We start from the raw sequence: 23,342 nt of genomic DNA on the forward strand, positions 1-23,342 counted from the left end.
GAAGGCCTGGAAGGGACTGGAAAAGACCAGTTCTTTGAAGACCAATGCCTACTGAATCTGGGAGGCTGTACTTGCAAGAAATCTTTAACAGTTTGCATAGATTTAGCTTTTTCCTCCATCCTTTTGAGGACTTCTTCTGCTTTGTTGCCAAAAAGGTGGTCTTGGTTTAAGGGTGCATCCAGTAATTTAGCTTTAACATGATCTGGCAAGTTTTGTTCCTTAAAACAAGCATGTCTTCTAAGTACAGACCCAGTGACAGCAGCCCTGCAAGATGCTTCTACATCATCAAAACCACATTGCAAAGTATGTTTACCAACTTGTTCAGCAGAATGCATTAAATCTTGCAAGTCTTTTTGTTAAGCACAGTCAGGAATCAACATAATTTTCTGTCTAAGTAGTCCCATAATATGCTGCTGATACTTTAACATATGAAAATGGCAATTTAAAGCCCTAATGGTCAAAGTAGCAGAAGTGTATACCTTCTTACCCCATCTGTCTAAGGCTCTAGAGTCCCTATCAGAAGGGGTAGGATTTTTGGCAGTAGTAGCCTTAATGCCTTTTGGTCCTTGGGAAATGGTCTCTGGATCCGCCATAGGATTCTTGACGAGGAACTTGTGAGAGTCAGGTACTCTGAAGTACCTGTCAGGTTTCCTGGGAGCTGGAGGCAAAGTGTCTAGGGTAAGGCTAGATTCCAAGAAAACATGATCTACAATAGCCAGAACAGGAGGGATAGCTACAGGCCTGTGTTGAGGCAGTAGTAAAAATTCCCTAAGTCTCTTTTTGGACTCACAATAGCCCTGGATTCCCAGCGGAAATGCTCCCTAAGGGTATACAAGATTTCTCCAAAAGAAAAAATCTTCTGGAGGGGAAGCAGAGGGAATGGAATCCTCTACATCAGAATTCTCATAAGTAGATAAGGGCAAATCCTGGTAATCAGAAGGAACAGAGATATCAGATTCCTGATCAGAAGAATCAGAAAGAAAATCAGTTTTAGGTCTCTTAGAGGGGGGAAGGCTGGCTTCCCCTAATTAAGGTAATAAGGTCTTCAGCCATTCTAAGCATTTGTTTTTGAGGCATATGGGCCTGAGTATGTGGTTTGGTAGTCGGTTTTCTAGGCATAGTGCGAGCTTTAGCACTGAGGAATTCGATATGTCTAGCTTGAAACGAAGTTATCAGTTTAATATAAAAGTCTGTATGCCTGAAAACACCCTCAGAAGCCAGTGCCTGCACAGCGGCTCCGGACCCATCCAAGGTAGAGACATCCGCAGGTTCCATAGTTGAAGAAGCATCTCAAGGCATACCGGACTCTAAATGGGTCTCAGTAGAGGCCTGCGAATCTGCAGTAGTGGGTATCAGAGGCTGCGAAAGTGCCTCACTGAGTACTGGCGGACTAGCAACTAGCTTAACGGAAGCGTCGTCAGCAGTTTTGGACCTATGCAGTCTGTCTCTGTCTTTATCCTTACGTTTTTTCAGAAGATCGGTAGTCGGATGGCTTAACAAAGTCATTTCAGAGTATGGAGATCGAGAACAAAAGTATTTAGCTACAAAAATAGCCCCACAACAAATAGTTTGGGCATTGAACAAGGCACAAAACCGACAGCGAGGGATGTCGTGGTCTGGGCCTAAACAGGTAACGTAGTAAGAATGAAAATCTCTATGAGGTATTTGCTTTCCACAGGCAAGACGATTGTTAATTTTTTCTGACATCGGTTAGAGCAAGAAAAAAGGATCCCCAACGGGGTACTTATCTTTTTGAAGACTTCGGGTTTGAAACTCAAAAACGAAAATTACAGGAGTCGGCCGACCGGCACTTGTGAACTGCTTCTGCTTTGGGCACTGCATGGTAAGAAAGACTGATGTAATGGTGTCGGCTACATGTTTTATACCCCCTGATGACCTGACGTCATGAAAGAAGCGACAGCAGCCAACGCAGAAATCCGAAGACTCTGGTATTCAGGCTGGCTGAGGGCTACCTGCAGGCAGATAATCCAAATGTGATGACTGCAACAGTGAAACACGAAGAACATCAGTAAAGGAAGGACTGTGTACGATATTCAATTAAAGAAAAAGTCCAACCTCTCCTACACTTTAACTCAACCGTTTGGTTTGTTTTTCTCTACATTATGGTTCCAGTATTACTTAAGTGCCAGAAAATGTAGTGTACTTTGCCTTGAAAGGGAAAACCCATGTAGCTTTTTCTGGAAGCTTAACTTCTCACATACTTTGTAAGAGGAATTTGCCTCTGCCTTCATAGCATAACGCAGCTACAGGGAAATGTGTAGATTTTCCTGTACGTAACTGCCCACAGTCTTGCATCTTACATAGGCAATCAGGCCTGCTGATGTTAGCAGGGTCAGCAACTGATACTATAAAAAATGGGAGGGGGTGGTAGAATGTTGTGAAACTGTTTTCCATTGCCTTTATTGCAGAGGAGAAGAGGAACGGTATCAGTTCACCTAGATGGTAGGGTTGCCACCTGACTTTTTGCAGAGCAGTCCTGATTTTGGAAGTTCTGTCCTGAGGGTAGGATGCATGAAAAATGCCAAATGTATTGATATATTACTACAAATGTATTGATATATTACTAGAAAAAATATTTCTGACTTTTCTCTAAATGTCACAAAAGGTGTGATACTACATTTACTTCATCTTAATATTATATAAAATAACATGAACAACCAATACTATACATCATAGTCTTTATTTTGGTAATAAGATGAAAATATATACTTTTTTATTTGAGGACTGCTTGGTTTGTCCTGCACAATCTCAAGTTTTAGTAATATACTGCGTTAGTGAGGTACCCCTTACAGTTTACCACATTTTTGTATAGTAAATATAAGATGTACTTTCTGTATCTGCTTCATTTATATAGAGTAGTGACACTCTTACATACAGAACTTCTGATTTGTAATGCTCAAGGATTATGGTTTGGATGAAGTGTTAGTATGCTGCAGTATAACAAATCAGGGGCTAGCAATGCGACAGAAGTGAGGAAATGTAATATACAAAGGCATATGTATCACAGCTTACAAAATGTCTGACAACACAGATTCAACAGACTGTTGCTTCTTCAGGATAACAGGAAAAAACTCTTCTTCCTACTTCTGTTGACATTGATGAGTAGCAGAACCAGTTCTTTGAAGTGTGAATTACAGCTTTTGGATTGCACCAGTACCTTTGACATCTCAGGAAAGGAGTGTGGAGGACACTGTCAGTGCTCATAGGGACTACAAAATGACAGTCCTTTGAAAAGCCTGCAATTTAGCTACTTTCTTTGGCTTGAGATGTACAACTGTTTGGAATAGTTAAAACAGGCTCTGAAAGAAATGTACATGATGGTCACACAAGAAAAACACTGCAAGTAATCCTTATACAGAAGGTATCTATGTAAGATGCCTGTGCTGCCTCTGTATCTCAATGGGATAGGGAGACCGCATTAGTTCATGTCTAGCATGATTCTTATAAAGAGAACTTGAAGTGAATTCTTGGAAGGGAATAAGAAAGCACTGCAACAAAATCACTAATATAGCACACCCTATTTTGGCTATTTTGTGGAAAACATTACATTTTATAGGTATTACCTATAGTGATTCTGATGAATTAAAATAGCTTAGAAAACAAGGATACAATAACAAAAGCAATTTTTTCAGTCGCACTGTAGAGTTTCACTTTAAGACTGGGAAGCTAAAAAAAGAACTACTATCTACTTTGGTATGAAAGTGAAATTTATGAGTACCACAGTTCCTATCCTTCTATATAACTAATTCCCAGGGTATCTGTCCCTATCTGCTATATACTTGTATAGGACTAAATAGATGGCAAAAGGTAACCTTACCGTGTGGCAAGACCATCAAAGAACGTAGAATCATTTAATCCATGCATATACTTTATAATTCCTATAAAATGATCTAGCCTTCTTTTAAAAACACTAACTGATGTTGCCACATTCAGTGTGGTAACTTATGGATTACATTAAGATAAATAAATGTCCTTTTTCATATTCCTGCTTTTTATTAAATGCAAAAATTACACCTCTGGGTCTTATGCTGTCTGGTTCTGTTTTCTATTCAAGGGATAAATCTACTCTTAATTCAACCCACAGCTTTAAATGCAAGGCATAACTTATTCCCAAGAGATCAATAACTTAAACTGAATAACTGTAACTTCTGAGGGCTCTCACTATATGCTTGACATGTGAAACCTATTAGCCTTTTAGTAAATGTTACCTAAACAATCCCAAATCTCCAAATTTTGCAGCTCTCATATTATTAAATGACATAAGGCCAGGTTGTATTCAAGAATAGGCCCAACCATATATATGGTTCTGTTGTGCTAAATAATTGCCATAATGCCAAATTCTAAATCTGTCCATCCATTCATAACCCCTTTTCTTCATTTTTCACATGGAGCTGGAGTGACAATCACATAGAGCCAAGGCTTAATATTTACCACATTTTAAATTTTAGTCTTTGGTCAATTTTAATTATCAGACCTTTAAAAGAGTCTACAGTCTAAACTGGCAATTGTTTACTGAATTAATTCAAATTTATCACAAATTATCACCTTATACTTACTTGTATTAAAACATAAACCTGTTTTGGATGTTCCTAAGTTTATTTACTTATTTATTTACTGCCATTTGTTTACCTGGAAGGTCTACTGCGCCAAGAGAACCCATTTTCAGTGGAGGCCCGGGGAGAAAAGCTCCACAATAGAACAGTACATAAAATGTAACCACAGAATATAAAAAAAGTACATAAATGTAAAAACAGTAAAAAGATAACAAGCAGTATTTGCAGAACAGACAGTAATATACAATAGTTGAAAAATTTGCAAACATACAATATGTACAGATTTTTGTGGGTAAGGTTACAAAGTAGTCAATTGACTGTATTATTATATACTAGTGGTACTATGCTAAAGCAAAACAAATTAGCGGTACTCTCAAGGTGGTTAGAAGGTGTCGGCAGCAGAATGAGTAGGGGGTGTAGATAGAGGGCAAAGATGGAAACTACAGCCAAAGTTGAATTGTTTTGAGTAGTGGTGAAAGAAAGTATGAAGGGGTGTGGATGTAAATTAAGGTGAGAACAAACTTACAGTGTAGGCAGTCAGGTTGTGGGTGGATGGGAGTTGAGACTTTATCTCTGCCAAGTAATTATTTAATATGCAGTAATTTCATTTTGGTGCTGCGGTAGCGTTGTCGCCTCACAGTTAGACATTGCCCGTTCGATTCTCAGAGTGTCTTCTGTGTGGCGACATGCGTGAATGGGCATTCCTTCGTTGAAGGTTGTGCGTTAGGCCCAGCAAGCCATCATGTAAAAATCTACTGCCAATCATTAGCGGACCGGAGTTCCGCTGTGGCAACCCCTAACAGGGAAAAGCCGAAAGACACAAACAAACAAAGTGTACTTGCCCGAATAAAACTCTGTAAAGCTAGGTATTTAAGAGTTTTTGGTTGGGTTTTGTTCACTAGTCAAGCAAGATGGATACTAGGAATGGAAAGTGAAAAGCAGTCTAGCTCAAAATTACAAGAGTTAATAGTATGACACAAATAAGGTATGGAGTAGTAGCTAACCCAGCAAGACAAATGTCTCGGTAAAAAGAATGTTCAGCTGGACTGCATCAGTGATAAAGAAAAGTTGTGTAAAATCTTACCATAACCTTAGATGTCATTCTCTTCCATGTTGCAGTATTCATTACAGTAGGGATATGCTGCCTGCAGCTGCCATTCATCCGGCCAGTATACCAAAGTCTTCAGTTAAGGGATACACGCAACGTAGCATGCGAGAGCCATAAACCAACGTCAACTATAAATGTCACGTCTGCACATACCCAAGTCAGAATTGATTGCCACAGAAGATAAAGTTGAGATGAATAAGCATTAGGGTATTAAAAAATTGAACCCCAAAAGTATATATATATATATGTGTGTGTGTGTGTGTGTGTGTGTGTGTGTGTGTGTGTGTGTGTGTGTATTTATATATGATACCACCACAAAAAAACATTCCTACTAAGTATATCACCCTAACAGAACCAAGTAAGAAAAGAGGGGAGAAGGGAGGGTCTGTCTGAATACTGCAACATGGAAGAGAAGAACATCTAAGGTTATGGTAAGATTTTACACAACTTTTCTATGTTCTTCTATTCTCATGTTGCAGTATTCATTACATTAGGGAGAGTACCAAAGCTATTGGGTAGGCCTTGGGGTGGTTGGTGTTGGAGTGGAGTCTAGTAGACCCTGGAGGATAGATCTGGCAAAGCCAGCTCTGAATCTGGAAATTAGATCTAGTTTCTAATGTTTGGTAAAAGTGTATACAGAGGTCCAGGTAGCTGCCACCAGAATGGAGGCATGATATAGGCCTTTGAAAAAAGCTCTAGAAGAGGCTGCTGCTCTAGTGGAAAGGGCCTTCACTTTGTAAGGCAAGGGTTTGCCATGGAAGTCATGGCAAAATGAGATTGCCTTAGAAATCCAAGAAGCAATGGTCTGTTTAGAGACTGCTCGCCCTAAAGCTCTGGGGTGAAAAGAGGCAAAAAGCTGATCTCATTCCCTGATGGACTTTGTTTTGTCCAGGTAGAATCTAAGCTGCCTGTGAACATCTAAGTAGTGAAGCCTCCTTTCTGCAGAATTTTGAGGCTGTGGGAAAAAAACAGGCAAGTTCACAGACTGGTTTAAGGAGAGTTCATCCACTACTTTAGGCACGAATGAAGCATTTGTCCTCAAGGAGACCCTGTCTTTGTGGAAAATGAGGTAGGGTGGAATCGTTACAAGGGCTTGGAGTTTTGAGACCCTTCTGGCTGATGTCAGAACTACTAATAGAATGGTTTTCCAAGAACAGAACTTAAGAGAGGTAGAATGGGCTGGCTCGAAGAGAGACACAGTCAATTTTTCCAATACAAAATTAAGGTTCCAAGGAGGAAGCACTGGCTTCCTGGGTGGTCTGATATGTAGAACTCCTCTAAGGAACAGCTTTACCTGTAGCCTGGATGCTAAAAGTGGAAGGATAGGCAGACAAGCAGAAATAGCAGACAAATGAACCTTAATGGAGGAGTAGGATAGGCCAGAGTTAAGAAGCTCACAAAAATAAATAAGGACCATAGGAACTGAAATTGTTAAGGGGTCCTGTACCTTTTTGGAACACCATCTGGAAAAATGTTTCTACTTTGCAATGTAATTCTTCTTAGTGCTAGGTTTCCTGGTCCCCTGCAGGACTTTGAGTATGTCCTCTGAATATTGGTGGTGAAAAGGGATCAAAAGTTTATCAACCACAGGGTTAAGTTGAGATTCTTCAGCTGTGGATGTAGCAGTGATCCCTTGTGTTGTGTGAGATGGTCAATTCTGTGTTGTAGTCTCTGGTGATTGTCCCTGGCTAGTTGAAATAGAAAAGGGAACCAATGCTGTTTTGGCCAAAGGGGTGTCACCAGTAAGATTTTGGGTCTGTCTTTCTGAATTTTCAGTAAGACTTGCATCTTTCCCAGTGGAATGAGAAGTCATCCACCCTCCACACCTGTGGGTGGAGAAGCTGTGTTCAGAAGAGTGGCAGCTGTCTGTTCTGGGAGGAGGCAAACAGATCTGCTTCTGGGAAGCCTCATCTGTGAACAAGGTCCAGGAACACTTCCCTGTGTAGCATCCATTCGTGAGGAGGTGCCATGGTTCTGCTTAGAGTGTCTGTCAAAACATTTTCTGAGATTGGAATATGAACAGCCAGTAAGTGAAGAGACAGTGAACTGGCTAGATTCCAAATCTAGATAGCTAGGGAGCATAGGGGGTAAGACTTTGTTCCTCCTTGCTTGTTGACATACCACATCACAGTTATGTTGTCTGTGATGACTCTCAATGTGCCTGTTAGAAGAAGCTGTTGAAGAGAGAGGAAGTTGAGCAGAGACTGAAGATAGTGACACAAGCTGTCTATTTTCAGTTGGGGTATGGATGCAATCACTGGACATGTCAGCAGCCTGCACCCCAGAAAGACAATGTCATGAGTGGGATATAGATGAGACTTTTGCAGATTTAGGGTAAACCCGCAAGTTTCCAAAATTTTGGATACTTGGTGCAGATGAAGGCTCAAGGTGTGAGGAACCCTGTGAAGGACTAGAAGATCATCCAAATATGGGTAAATCTGGATTCCTAGTAATCTGCAATGAGCGATCAGAAAGGCTAGGCACTTTGTAAAAACTCTGGGTGCAGTGGATAAGCCAAAAGGCAAAGCAGAAAACTGAAAATGCGAGGAGCCTAATGCAAAATGTAGAAAATTTCTACAGGAGGGGTGGATTGGAATATGCAGATAGACATCTTTCAGGTCCACTGAGACCATGAAGGCCTGAGGAAGGGATAAGAGGCAGTAAAGTTTAAAGAGAAAGCATTTTGAACATAGGAATATTGAGGAAGAGGTTGAGGTAAGACAAGTCTAAGATTGGTCTCCAGGGACCATCTTTTCTGGGCACCAGAAACATGCTGGAGTAGAATCCTCTTCCCTTTTGTTCTGGTGGCACCGACTGAATGGTGCCTTGTGAATAGAGCTGTGTCAAAATGGGAGAAAACTGCTGAATTTGTGGCTTTGGAGGTTTAAGCAAGCCTTGGAAAGGCGGTAGGGCCCACCAACTCATGAAGTATCCCTGTTGGATAATGGCTAACACCCACTGGTTGGGGGTACATTTTTGCCAGTGAGGAAGGGAGAGTGTGAGACGAAAGGATAGAGAGGTTAAAGAGTGCAGGGTCTCTGAGTCACAGAAGGAGAAAGGTCTATCCTGGGCTGCCTGTCTACGAAAGGAAGGAGTAGAAGCTGTAGAAGAGCTGAGCTGGAAGCAGAGGATTGCCTAGATTGTCTGCGACCCCTAGACTGGGTGGAAGAGGGAGGCAGTGGCTTGGGAGGCCTATCGGAAACAGAGAGCTATGGTTTCCTCTTACCATCAGGCCCTGATGGCTCACCAACCTCAGTGGACATACCTAGATTTTCCTCTGAACTGGCGTCCAACAAGGTACCCGGTTCCGAAGGAAAATCCGAAGTCCCAGGAGTCTCTGGGTTCTTACTCACCTCAAGAGATCTGACTGATGTCTGAGGTGCAGAAAGCATCTCAGGCCTAAGTCTTTTGGCCTTCTTTTTCAGAGGCTGTTCTGATGGACGACCCGAACCCTCCATACCTAAGGCCAGGCATTGTAGCCTTTGAGTCTCTAAATTTTCAATGAAGCTAACCGACTTCTAAGGGTCTTAGGGACAAACGATTGGCAAATATCACAGTTTTTATAATCGTGTTCTTCCCCCAAACAGAATATACATTGATCGTAAGAGTCCTTGTAAGGTATCTGTCTCCCACAATCACACTTGCCCTTCCTAGAAGTCATGAAAAGCTGGAATACAGTCTAAGACTAACAGAAGGAATAAAAATTTAAACATATCTGTAAGCAGACAGTCATTGGAACAAACGGTAAAATGCTGAAGCTGGAGATTGGACGTCTAACGATCTCTGCAGCAGGAAAGTTCTAACTTGGGTACGTGCAGACATCACATTTATAGCCGACATTGGTTTATGGCCCTCACATACTACGTCAAACGTACCCCTTAACTGAAGAATTTGGTATACTGGCTGGATGTACAGCATATCCCTACTGTAATGAATACTGTAACATGAGAATAGAAGTTCATCCTTAAATGTGTCTTACAGACACTGGCTTCCCAGAGATAAGTAAGCATTCTCTGTATGGTCACTACTATCAGAGGTAAGGAACCTAGTCTAGAAGAGAGAAGGTTTCTGACTTCAAAGACCTTGTTAAGTACAGTTCCCCACTATTTGTAATCATTCTGTAGCATTTAAAATTCAATTTCCTGTGAAAAATATTCAGCCTTTTATTTATTTATTTTTTTGGTCTTTCTGAAACTCTCCAGTCATGCTACCTTAAAATGTACTATTCTCTCCAGTAAGCAGTGACCTGATGTCAGTCTCCTGAACACTATCAACTGTCTTCACATAACTGGAAAGCTTTGAGGATAAGATGCTTCACATAGGTGTCTGTAGCACAAATAAAACAGTACAAGCAAGCCAAATCCCATGTGTGAGTGTGCATGTGTGTGTTTGTGTATTTTATGGAAGATGAGCAGTAACTTGGTGTCTGAACTACATAGACATAACATCAACAGACAGTCATTTTATATGCTGCATCTTACATAAGTTCTAGAATGCAGTACACTACAGCAAAGAAGGTGCACCTGTGGTCATTTTACAGCCATTTTTTGAATCATAACCCACTGCACCTGCAATTTTAGTTCTCTTGGTTTCTGAATTTTAGGATAGATGGTCCTCAAGTCTACAACTACCTTAAACATTTATGATCTTGTACACTACAGATCCTTCTTACAAACACCATCAGTAAAGGGAAGGAAGACAAAGGAAAAACAAATTCAAATGCTTGCAGAAGAAAATGTGCAGTGAAGTCACTGGGACCTTTCTGGATATAGCGGTGAAATCAGGTAAAGAGAAATGTACTCAAGTTCTATTTTTTCCCACCCAGAACCCTGAAAAAGCCATTGAGAGGGAATGCTCTCCAGTGCTAGACTTTAACATCATTATCCATGCGGCAGTATTAAAACACAAACTTTACTTTCTTCACATCTGTTGAAGACAGTGATCCAAAAAGCGTAACACTGCTGTCTGTTCCTTCTCTCTTTACTGTCCTCCTACAAACGTTAAATGCTGGTCTCCAGTCATTCATACCTTACCTCTGAGCAAAAACTGCTTGTATTGTGAGAAGTAATCCATTACATAGCATGTGAAGACCTTAGTTGTACAAGAGACTTTCTATACTGCTACTAAGTAGCTGTTTAATGGTGCCCTGTGATGAATGCTCTACTTCAAGCAGCTTTTAAGGCCAGTATCAAATATGTTCAGCCTTTTCTACTTTATAAAAATGTGAAATACAAAAACATTTTCAAAATGCATACAGTAATTATAAACTCAAAAAAGTGTTTAGCAGAATGTGAACTTACTACTCACCATGGGAAACAAAACATACTCTTTAAGGGAATCTTGCGAGTCAAAGTGGATATGATCCCCAAACTCCGCTGAAAAACAAAAATGAAACATGAGTTGAGAAAACTTTTCAGTTTTCAGCAGCAGTTAAAAAGAGAGAATAATGAAGCACGTACAATTTTAGAAACACCAGAACATTTTTGCAAAACCCCTACAAACACCGTGCCACAGCAGGATGCCTATTTTTGTCTATGCATAAAACATGTTTTAACTTAAATTTCCAGCATTCCAAGCACTAGCTATTTTCTCATTTGGTGACAAAGATCATGTGATGACATTTAAGGGATAGGTGTGTATCACAGATAATTCAACTTCTGTGGAACCATCTTACACTCAACATAAAGCAAAGTATTTCTTTTACTCTATTCAAATGTTATTTGGCTGAATAGATGGGTAACTGCAAACTCACCCTCATTTTAGTACCCCTGTCCCTCACAGATACAGACATGTAAGTGTCAAAACATATCATTGTTCGGCCTGTCACTGGGTTATTTGTGCATAAATTATAAAGCTAAAAACTATCTTGGGAATGTAATGCTCAGATTCTTAAGATCATCACAGATCAATAGCCTAGTAGCAAATACCTATGAAATTTGTCTCAAGTTGTCTTTGCTCCAAAGAAATATTTTACACTTTTATACTTGCGAAGAAAAAAGGAACTAAACAGTTATTTAAGTTTCCATTGTGGTGAGTATTCAGAAAATAACATAATGTGATTCCAAAGCAGTAAACAGTGTGCTAAATGAAACAGAAAGCAGTCCAATGGGAATTAGGCATGCAGGAGTGCTGGCAAAGCATGGTCATGCTGAGGACACTGCAAACTTTGTAGCTGCAATTACAGCAGTTACTTACTATGCTGCTAGAACAAGCACACTATGAGTGGTCATGTGACCCAGTGAAAACGTCAGGCAGTTGGCATGCCTGACAGTTTGCACTCATTCAAGCACCCCACAACTATTACAAGCCACTGTAGAAAGAAAGCTGCTAAGTCATTTCAGCATAAAAGGGATAGGTGGGGAGACAGTGCGGACAAAAATGGACAACAGCAGGTAGACAAACATACAGATACACAATAAGACAGAAAAACTGAGTGAAGAAGGGAAAGAGTACACTTTTTGTGGAGAGCAGTGCCCGTTTTTTTAGGAACTGTAAAAGGTGAAGATATCAAGGGGAAAGTGCAGGTAGGATAAAAGGTGGGGGGTTAGCAGGGGGAGACAAACAAACATGACACAGACAAAGGTAGACAGGGGAGAACTCACACAAAAGGGGGCATGACAATGGAGGGAGTACAAGACTGATAGTGGGCAGACAACTGGTGATGAAGAGGATCTGACTATAAACAGGGAAGGGATGAAGTGTGACACAAAAGAATGGTAAACACAATAACAGGCTTAGGGAAGGATGAGAAGGGTATGCCTCACTACCCTAGAGGGGAACACCCCAGGTGTTAATCACTTCTGTGGCTGACATTATGGGTGGGGGGTGGGTGCTGCCCCTGGTGGTCAGAAGGATGGGGCTGGCCAGCTGAGTGGTGACTTGATCAGCCGTACCAAAAGATGCTCCAGGTAGCCAATGTGGGTATCTATTTCCTACTTGGTGACCAGGAGGACCCCTCCACACCACTCTTAGATGAGGAGTGTGCAAGAGGTGACAATAGAGGCAACCAGTGAGCTCTCTAGGTGGCCTTTCATAGGGCATCCTTTGTCACCTGTAAGAAAGGCAGGACTTGAGACTGCTGGGAACCCGGCAGTAGCATCACTGGCTGGTGCAGGGAGCTGTTGGCCACTGCCTCACCAACGCCTGCACCGAAGCTGATCCTGTACAAAAGGAAATAAATGAATGAAGAAAAAACAACAAAGCAAAACAAAGAGTGAGAAAGAGGGAGAGAAAGAGAAGCAGATAGGTGGTTTGTGTTACACTTTATGAAGATTGTACAGTACTACCGGCAGTACACTATATTCATCCCACCGTCTGGAACCTGTCTCACTTCCTTGAACAAGTCATTCCATTTTCCTGTATCTAGTGGGCCACTCAAAACATAAATCAAACAGTAATCACCACAGCATTCCCCTGACAACAGAAGGCAATTACAGCTAAAGGCACTAGATCTGATATACATTACTAAATTATGAACATAATGCTTATAATAAGATGATGGATCCTTTGCCCTTCCCTCTTCTTCCCACTGTCAGAGAAGATCTGAGTAGCTCCTCTTCAGATCAGTAAATCTGTGCCTGTACTCCACACTAGAGAGGCTGATGCCAGTGGCATTGCTCTGTGCCTTCCCATGTTAGTGCCAGGCATCAGTTTTGTATGTTGCCCTCATACTCTGCTAGCAGGCACTTCCTATGGTCTCTGTGCGGCAGTCAGAAGGAGATTTTACACTCTCTGCAGCACCATGTTGGAGCACTGCAAGACTCATAGTGCAGATTGTCAGTATACATAAAGCGGCAGCAGACCAGCCAGGCTTCACAGTGTCTGTCCACATGCACATACCATACACGAACTCGCAGCCAGGAAATGGGTAGACACGAACATCATAGCACAGACTATGGCTGATAACACATTGTGCTAATAGATGCAGTTCAAAAAGGATCTCACAGAATCACTTCATCACCATAACTACTGCACTATGAGGCCCATTTTAGAGTCCATATCTCAGGAAACTAAATTATGGCATGCAAAATGGAGAATAAGAATACAGAGGATAATGTCATAAAGGCAAACTGAAAAAAGACTTAAGTAATGGTAATGGACCACAGCGTTGCAGTAATCATACAAGGGTGCAGAGTAGAAAGAGACACAATAACAGAATAGGGGAGTGGTGGGGTAACACAGCACAGGTATGACTTGATAGGCCACAGGAAAGAAAGCAACACAAGGTACCATCTCTGCTGGGCAGGCCATGACCTGAAATGGCCAGACAGTCTACAGTCCTCCTGTGGGGGACAGCTCAACCTGACAGGTCACAGAAAACAGGGCAGGACAGACTGCAGTCTTGCCTAGGTGTCACAGCATGACAGGGCACAGGGAGAATTGTCAAATCAGGTTACCATTCTGCTGCGTAGGTGCCACAACATTTTTCCATCTGCACACAGACTGCATGACATGCTACAGGGGATAAAAGGTCTCCAGGGCACCCAGCACTTATTGTGCTATCAGCACAGGTCCAATGGACAGCAAGCATTGCTAACATGGTCACTGCTGGCACACTATGATACAGTGTCTGAATGGTTACACTCTAGAAGTGCACACGGCTGGGGGGCCATGGTAAGGGGCTGCAGACAGTACTCCATCAATTGTCAGCTGGCACAGACAGTCATGCATGAACAAACTAACCCACATGTGTAACCCACAGGTGGACAGATCTTGACATGGGACCAAAATAACGGCAATGGCTGGAAAAGTTCACCACACAAGAGACAGAGAAGCAATTACAGGCCTTGCACACACATGGCATGTGTATCCTTCAAAACTGTAAAGCAGACAAGGCCTTCTGTGACCACGTGTTGCAGGGATTGGTGCAGGAGATCAATGCAATGGGCAGCTATAACAGGACAATAGTACAGGAGCATTGCAGGATCACTGACATGTTACTGCACACCAAGACCAAACTATAGGCCAGAGATGGGCTGACCACTGGGTGTGGACCACCAACAAAGTATCTCTTGAAGGTAAGGGAATTCTCACATCCCTCACTGAGAAAGTGAGGAAACCTTTATAGCTGGTGGCATTTTGAATGTGGGAGGTGGGCTGCTAATAACTGCCTGAGTATCTACAGGGTATGCACCAAATGAGTAGTAGCATGTGACATCCTTGTAGGACAGTGACTTGCACCTGTGAATGATTTAAAATGGCAAACATATACATATCTGACATCCAGGGACATTGTGGTTGCAGCAGTAATAACTTGTACTGAAGGTATGCATTGTGTGTGACATGGTATGTATGTAACTAGCATGTAGCAATGGTTCATCCATGCAAATATGGGCAACTGCCTGCTGCCATGGTGTTAGGGTATGATGCACACTGCAAAGTTATACACCAGACTTATGCAGATGTTATACACTGCTCTAGAGATGGCTTCACTTTCCACACTATCCATAGCTGCCTGTGCTCCTTGGCATTGACACTCCGTGGTTTTCATTCCACTGTGGGCATACCACAACAGGCCAGTCATGGTCCTGCAGATCAACATAATCCTATATACCTAAAGCAAGAAGCCACATGGGCAGGACAGAGTGGTTCCTGTACATGTTCCAACATGATGCACTATCCCTTGGACTTAATTCTTGCAGTCCTGACACTGTGAGGTCACACGGTACTCAAAGCCAGCATTCTACCAATGGAAGTTCCACCTCATCACGAGAGGATGTCATCTTTGACTCCTTCTAACTTACAAACTGTGTGCATGGCTACAGCATCCACTACCCATGGCCATTCCATCTACACTAGTACTGCTGTCACCTGCCACTGTGCCTACCCCAACTGTGTAAATGATGGTGACTGTGCCCTATCCACCTTCCCTGGCATGTGTGCTTAAGGTAATGTCTGTTGAACAGCATGGTCAGCCAGTGACTGTAATGTATAGGCAGGTTGTGCTATTTCATGCATCAGTTTTACTCTGTCTTTCCACGTTCGATAGTTGTGGACCAGATGCTGCCTCTATGACAGTGTCATGAAGTACTACACCAAGTTCTTCCACAAATGGGGTAGCACTGTAGCTGGTTCCTCAGACGACTCTTCACCTAGCACATGCTCTTTCACTGCTGTCACGGGCATGCAAGGCAGTATTGAGGTGCCCCATCTTGTAACTGCTTCTGTAGCACCATGTTATGTGCCATGGCATGCACCCCAAGTATCTTGCTGCAGGTCATCACAGAACACTGCAGCATGTAACTAGGTTTATCTAAGTATGAAAAGCAGGCCTTCAGCAGTCCAAACACACATTTGATGATGATACATATCTCTGACAGTCCAATGTTATACTACATCATCCCCAGCATGGTCTGGGGACTGTAAATGGTGGCCATAAGCCATAGTTTCAAGACATATCCAGCATCACTTGCAACACATTGCAGTGGGCACGAGTATGAGTGGTGTATAACCTACAGTCATGGGGCCAGACTATCAGGAACTCTGTGTATGGCAATGTGTGCACCTGCTAACTAGATGACCCTGTGGAAAGTCAGCTTATATGACACTCTGGTATGAACTTCACAAGTACTAGTTGTGGAAAGCATGGGGCTTGCCTAGATGGCACAAAGACATACTGTTTATAATACCCTGTGTATTGCACACAACCAGGCAATTGATGGAGTGGAATGCCTTCTCGCTGATATACTTGACACAATGTGAAGCAGGTGAAGCCTTAATGGCAATGTGGGTGGTCAGTGGTTCCCAGGACATGAGGGCATTGGGATATGCTGTAGAATTCCCACACAGTGGTGGCTCTCTCCTCCTCCTCTGTTCTCCATGGAAACCAACTATGCTCCACTAAATGCTGCAGCATCACATCAAGGAACTGGAGTAGGAGTTGTGAGGCAGATGCCTGCAAAACTCCCAACATATCACTTGTCAGATGTTAAAAGGTCCCCTGCAGCAAAAATAGTTAATGTTACATAAACCTTGACTTCTACTGTGATAGGCATTCCATGCATTCCTCATGATTCCATTTGTGGATGGTCTACTGTATGGTGTCTCTGTCTATATATTAGTGGTCAGCAATGTCTTGGTGATGGTATGTCACCTGCTGTCATCCCCTTCTGAGACAGAGGATGACACTGGGCATTGGTGTGGACACACTGGCTCTCAAAACAGCCACTAATACATGATGGTCAGTTACGGCAGATGCTACCCCTGGCATCTTGGCATGAGCAATACTCCTGTACTCCCAACAAATTATAGTGTTCCTAAAAGCTGACCACCACATCTTCCAGCTTCAGGGCACATTCCACATACCCAAACTGTCAAGCAGCTGGAAATGAACTGACTAAAAGACAAGTCTAGATGCGAAGCCCTTCAGAGCTTTCCTGCCACAGAAGAGTATGCTTCTCTGAGGTTTTCAGGGATCAATGGTTGGCCTGTACGCAGGGCAGATAAGTTCCATTTGAGAAAAAAAACCTTCCATTTTCTTATACTTACTGATGTTTTATTACTTTTCTCCTCAGAAAGTTATTTTAAAGCTAGGAGTGTTGTGTCTTAATGGACTACCTCGAGACTGTAACACACTTTTAAACAGAGCACTCATTTTTTGTTTCAGTTTAAAAGTAGTGTAAATTAACTGATAACATATTTTCTATGGAGAAATGCCGTTTATTTTCCATTGTCGTGCTGCCATATTATTTCAAAGTGCTTTTTCCTGTCTTTTTTTTTTCTGTCAAAAAAGTAACTTTTGTGGACTGGTAGTTTTACTAGCATATGCTGCTTGTCCTCACAGGGAAAGAGGCACCATTTTTGGCTTGACCATGGAACAGATTGTTGGTCCCACAGCTGGTCCTTCTTCCAGACACAAAAAGAAAAAGCTAAGCATAACAGCCTTTGCCACCACAGCAAGCTAGTAATATGCCTCAGCCACAGGCAGGTGACACTGTTGTGGTCATTTGTTGTACTTCTGACCACTCATCTTTTACCCCGGATCCCTCTAGTGTAGCACCTACAGGCACTATGGACTGGGGGTTAGCCACATCCTCTGTGGTTGTTGGAGTCTCATCAGTGGGCAAGGGACAGCCACTCTATTGGTCCTGGGAAAAGGAACAGGGAATGTTTCCCTGTTGTGTAAGAATGCTATGCACATCCCTGGGGAAGTAATGGCTGCCATTAGCAACATGGTCAGCCCCATTTATCCTGACAAAAAGAAACAAAGTCAAGCATGTATCTGCTCCTCATATTTCTTTGGATAGTAGTCATTTACTGGAACTGGCTTAGGGTTTGATTCAGGCTACTGATCCTTCTTGCAGAGTACTTTCTGATAAAAGAAAGAGGGATACCTCTTTTCCTGAGGAAATTCAAGATTCTAAATCTGAACAGGAAGATGCAGGGATGGATTGAGGGTTATGTGCACAGATTTCTGATTCAGACTCAAAAGAGCTCAGTTTCTGATTCACACTGTGGGGGGGGGGTCTCTTTCTCTGATACTATTGCTAGAATGTCAGTGTTTTCAGTGGGAGAACACTGAGGTTTCTCACTCCCTCAGAAAATACTACGAGCTGTAAAAGGAGGGTCTCCAGAACCTATACCCATTTATTCTGTCCTGTCTACTTTAGAGGATGTTTGTCTTATGGCCAGCTCCTAATAGTCAGCCAGCTGTCCCTAAAAAGGCAACTAGGCTGTATAAAATTCCTCACTTTTAAATTTTCTACACTATTCCCAAACCTGTACTAGCAGCTATAGCCTTAGTTGACCCTACTGCTGCTAAGCACTTAGTTAATTATGATCCTACTCTTTCTGATAAGGAAGGGGAAAGTACTGATAGCTATGGGGGAAAAGTATATACTTCTGCAATTTTGATGTTCAGAAATTCTCAGGCTTATATGTTAAAGTTTATTCTGACATATTGTGAAAATATGAGGAATGTTTGATCTACAGTTTCTTTTTTGTGAAGAAAAAGCTGCTTTAAATAACTCAGTTTCTTCTACTACACAGGTCACTACTTATTGTTTGCAGTGTGCGTATGACCCTGCTGATACTTTTTCCAGAGTTAAGGTCACCGGTACTGCTTTAAGGATGTTTGTTTGGTTACATTCTCAGAATCTCCCCACATGATATAAAAACATTTTTTTTAATTCTCTTTTGGATCGAGATTGTGTTTGGCCCCTCTGCTGCAGATATGATCAAAAAATGTGATGAAATGGCAAGTTGATCCAGCAACTCTCAACATTTTTAGTCATCCTTTTCCAAATTGCCCAAAAAAACAGAATGAACAGTCTCAACAGAATTTGGGTAAACAGACATTTAAGAAGAAGTGGCAAAGAGGTTCCAAAAAGAAGTTTCACACCTCCCAAAACCAAGGATGGTCAAACAAATCTGAATGACTATTCATGAGACATTGTGACCCCCTCCCACGATGACCCCTTTTCTCTTCCACAAAGTTTGATTTACCATTTTTCTCTTTGGCAACAGATTGTTTCAGAGAAATTGGTTCTGAAAATCATTCTTCAGGGTTACAGATGGCAGTAGCAGGAAAATCTTCATTTCCAAGGGACCATTCCTTGTCCTGCAGATCAGAGTCTTTTCTTTCCATCTGTTCTTAATCATATGCTGGCCCAAACAGTGATGGAACCAGTTCCTCCTTCCCAGGTGGGTATGAGGTTTTACTCAAGGAAGTTCCTAGTGTCAAAGAAAGAAAATGCTTGGAGACCAGTTTTGGATCTTTCTTTCCTAACCCTGTCTGTGATAGTGCCCAAACTCAAAATTATGTCACATCATAACCTGTTTCCTCTTCTTACTCTTTCAAGTTTCCTGGTAACACTAGATTTAAATGATGCTTATGATCCCATCCTTATTCATCCAAACTTTGGACATGTCTTAAGGTTTTGTGTGTCTGAATCACATTATCAGTTCTCTGCCTTACACTTTGGACTATCCACTGCACCAAGAATGTTCACAAAGTGTCTAGCTCCATTTACAGCTCATTACTGGTTACAGGATATCCACATTTTCCATATCTGGACAACTTGCTTAGCTCTGCGGAGTCTTTTTCAAACTGTCAGGAATCTCTCTCCCTTGAGTGAGAGATCTCTTACACAAGTGAGGATTCCAAGAGAACATTAAAAAGTCTTTCTTGACTCCCTCACATGGGACTGTGTTCCTTGGATGCCAACTAGACACCTCAGTTCAAAATGTTTTACTTCCACAGGAAAAATAGGTCTTTATGCAGACCTTTTTCTAAAGTTTTCCACCTACATTTCAATCACTGGAAGGTAATACTTCAGGATTTGGGGTTTCATGGCATCTATGGTTCTCACGATATCCCTGGCAAGACTCCGCAAGAGAAAGATACAGTACTGTCTGAAATCTCTGTGGTTCTAGCAGCAACTCTCTTAATCTTTTCAAATCTTAGTGCTGGTGTTTGTTAGAAGAGAAATCCTTTGGTGGAGAGAACAGATATCCATAAATTCAAGTCTCCTCCCTCCCTGCTCCAAATCACTGAGTCAACACAGATGTTTTGGACTTTACCTGGGGAGCAGTTTTGGGAGAGATAAAAGTGCAGGGTGTGGCACACCAAGGACAGACTGAAGCACATAAATATCAAGGATATTGTTGCTTTGACAAAGGCACTCAACTCTTTGAACTATCTTTTGTCCCCTGGACGTCTCCAAGTGGTTATATACAAAACTACAGTCATGTGGTACATCAACAAGGGGGAACTAGTTTATATTCCCCTTTGCAGACTAGCCATGTTAGCTTGGGATATACCTCCACAGCACAACCTCACTCATACAGGCACTCTACATTCTGAGCAGGGCCAGGGCAGACTCTCATGAACGGGAACAGGAAGTCTTTCAATATTTGATCCATCTTTGGGTAGTTCCTCAAGCAGACCTCTTTGCCTCCTCTCTGAAGAATCACATTGCAAGAGTTTGCTTCAGGACTCTGTGCAATAAGGCCTGGAAGACAGATGCTTTTTCTTTTCCTTGGACAGGAATGTTCCTTTATGCTTTTCCACCCTTTCATTAGTATCCAAGGTACTTCTGAAGACTTAGAAGGAATCCCTATGATCACTTAGGTAACTCCCTTCTGGCCTCGGCAACTGTGGTTCTCCCTTCTTTTGGAAATGGCCAGGGGCATTTACCACAAGTTTCCTCACAAAATGGATCTAGTCACACAAGAACGGGGCTGTTTAATACACCTCAACATCTGTCACCTTAAACTGACTGCCTGGATGATAGGGTCTTAATTCCTTTTAGGCACCTGTTTACTGAGGATGTGCAGCAGTTACTAATGGAGGCAGGAATCCCTGCTACTAGAAATAGTTATTGTCAGCAACACAGCCAGCACCCATTCAGGGCTAGTTGTTCTCTGATTTTACAATATTTGTGTGAGTTACTGTCCTATGGCTTTTCTCATTCCTCTGTCAAGGTTCATTTAAAGGCTACTTCACCATGTCTCTCCATGGATCCTCATATTTCAATACAGTCTCATGTCAAAGTGTTCTCAAAAGGGGTTTTATGTAAGAGGTCACAAAGAAAAATGGTGGTCCCTGCTTGAGATCTTAATTTTGTGTTAGAGAAGCTAACACTTGTACCATTTGAACCAGCTAATCTGGCTGACTTGAAGTTAACAAAAAAAACAGTTTTACTGATTGCTCTGACTTCTGCAAGAAAGATATCTGACTTGCAAGCTCTTAAGGTGAGTCAACCCTATCTCATTTTCCATAGGAACAGGGTTTCTTTGATAACTAATGTTTCTTTTATGCCTAAAGTGGTGACAGTTTACTTTAAGCCAAGCTATCCATCTCCCCATTTTCTTTCCTGAACCTGAGAACGAGAGATAAAGGATACTCCGTACTTTGGATGTCCACAGACATCTCAGGAACTAAGTTGACAGAACTAAATCTTTCACATCTTCTGATCAATTGTTCATTTCTTGTGAAGGTAAGAAGGGATAACCTGTGTCAAAACAGACTATTTCCAAATGGTTGCCTAAAGCTATTATCATTTGTTATACTCACCATAACAAATCTATTCCAGGCAGGGTCAAGGCCCACTGTTCCATGGCCTTGGCTTCATCTATGGCTTTTATAAAGGGTTGGATTCTAGAAGCATTCTAGAAGCTGCTTCTTGGTCCTCTGAACATACTGTTACAAAGCTCTATAAGCTTGATCATTCAAACATCTACTCTTATGGCATAGTCAAACTTAAACAACTGTATATTCTTTATAATATTACATAAAACATTCACATTCTTTGAAAGTCAGCAAAACCCCAAACTTTACATCACATGCAGCAATAGCAGTATTACATGAATCATTAAAATAGGGCCTCACCTCAGTATCCCTTAATGAAAGCACTTCATATTGTATGACTTGAAAATCATTCCTATTGTAACCACACTTTACAATGTCATTAGTCAAATCAGCAAGTTCCTTTTGAAATAATCATTCATGTATAGTAACTAGAGAAGCTATATTTATCCTTTAACAATACTCATCTATACATATTTTGGACATATACTATTGCATTCAAAATAAGTAGCACATTCAGTAGCCTTCTTATATTACTTGTTAGTATCTGTCCACAATTATCTTTATATAGTTAGATCCCAAAAATCTGAAATTGTGAAAAATTTAAATAAATTTTCAGAAAAGTGGTGGTTGCATTTTGATTAGTAACAAAATATGTCAATGACTCGGTATCACACTGCAAACAAGAAAAAACATTGTCAACAAATCTGCAATAAAAAAATAAGTTCTTTATAAACATGATAAGCACACACACCCTTTTCTTACTCTGGTAATTACAAATTTGCATAGCTGCTTGCATGTTGACAGAATTGTTAAAGAGCAAAACATTATCTAAGTACTTATAAAGTACGAAGTAAGCTAATTTTAGTATATGAAAGATTTACACTGTCAAGACAGATGCATTTGAATCTCAACATTGCAAGAGTTTGAAGTCACTGTGAACAAAGACTGTATCTAACTCAACAAAAAATAAAGTTAGCTGCTGCACTTTGACTTTTCCATTCATGTAGTTTTTGTAAAAAAATGTTTAGTGCCAAGTAATATGATGTCTGAAAATTATGAAAAAAGATTTAAGATTTTTTCAACATAAATGGAAAGAGGTTCCAACACCCAGCCTTGACCTGAAACAACTGGACACAGAGGTGGTTTTGCTCTGTCTTTATGAAGCTTTAATAGATCATAAATAGTAGATGTGATAAAATTGGTAACAAAAATATTCAAAACTGAGCTGATCACAAAACTTGTGTAGATCATATAACAACACTTTCACATTCAAAACTAGATTTCTAATATTGAGTTGGACTGTTACAGCTCTATTTTTCACACTTTCTGTTTGGAAATTTCTGCAGTCGATATGTTTACAATCACTTTTTGTGTCAGAATGCTACACTGAGAGTGCAACAGTTTGTAAGGTGCAGTCTTATAGGGGGCATGATGAAACATTCTTTCCTATGCATTTAAATTATTAAACTTACAAAGAAACAGTTGCTAGACTTCTGGATTGTCTAATAGTACAACACAGTAGGTTAAAGCCCTGAGCTAACAAATGTCAACTCGTGGCCCTCAATATTTACTTGTACACTGAGGATGAGACTAAACCAGACAGTTACCACATTGCATCTAAAGAGGTGCT

At 41.3% G+C, this 23,342-nt stretch overlaps 1 protein-coding gene across 1 annotated transcript in view; it reads right to left on the bottom strand.

The window, feature by feature from the left end:
* The window catches only part of PTPN14 (protein tyrosine phosphatase non-receptor type 14), a 1,716,286-nt gene that overhangs the window by 514,151 nt on the left and 1,178,793 nt on the right, over positions 1 to 23,342 (bottom strand). Inside the window, exon 7 of the mRNA XM_044061300.1 lies at positions 10,990 to 11,057. Within this exon, the coding sequence (XP_043917235.1) occupies positions 10,990 to 11,057 (68 nt within the window). The remainder of the gene's footprint in view (positions 1 to 10,989; positions 11,058 to 23,342) is intronic.

Source organism: Protopterus annectens, chromosome 1.part0 (genome assembly GCF_019279795.1).
Source record: "Protopterus annectens isolate FY-2018-M chromosome 1.part0, PAN1.0, whole genome shotgun sequence".
NCBI lineage: Eukaryota > Metazoa > Chordata > Ceratodontiformes > Protopteridae > Protopterus > Protopterus annectens.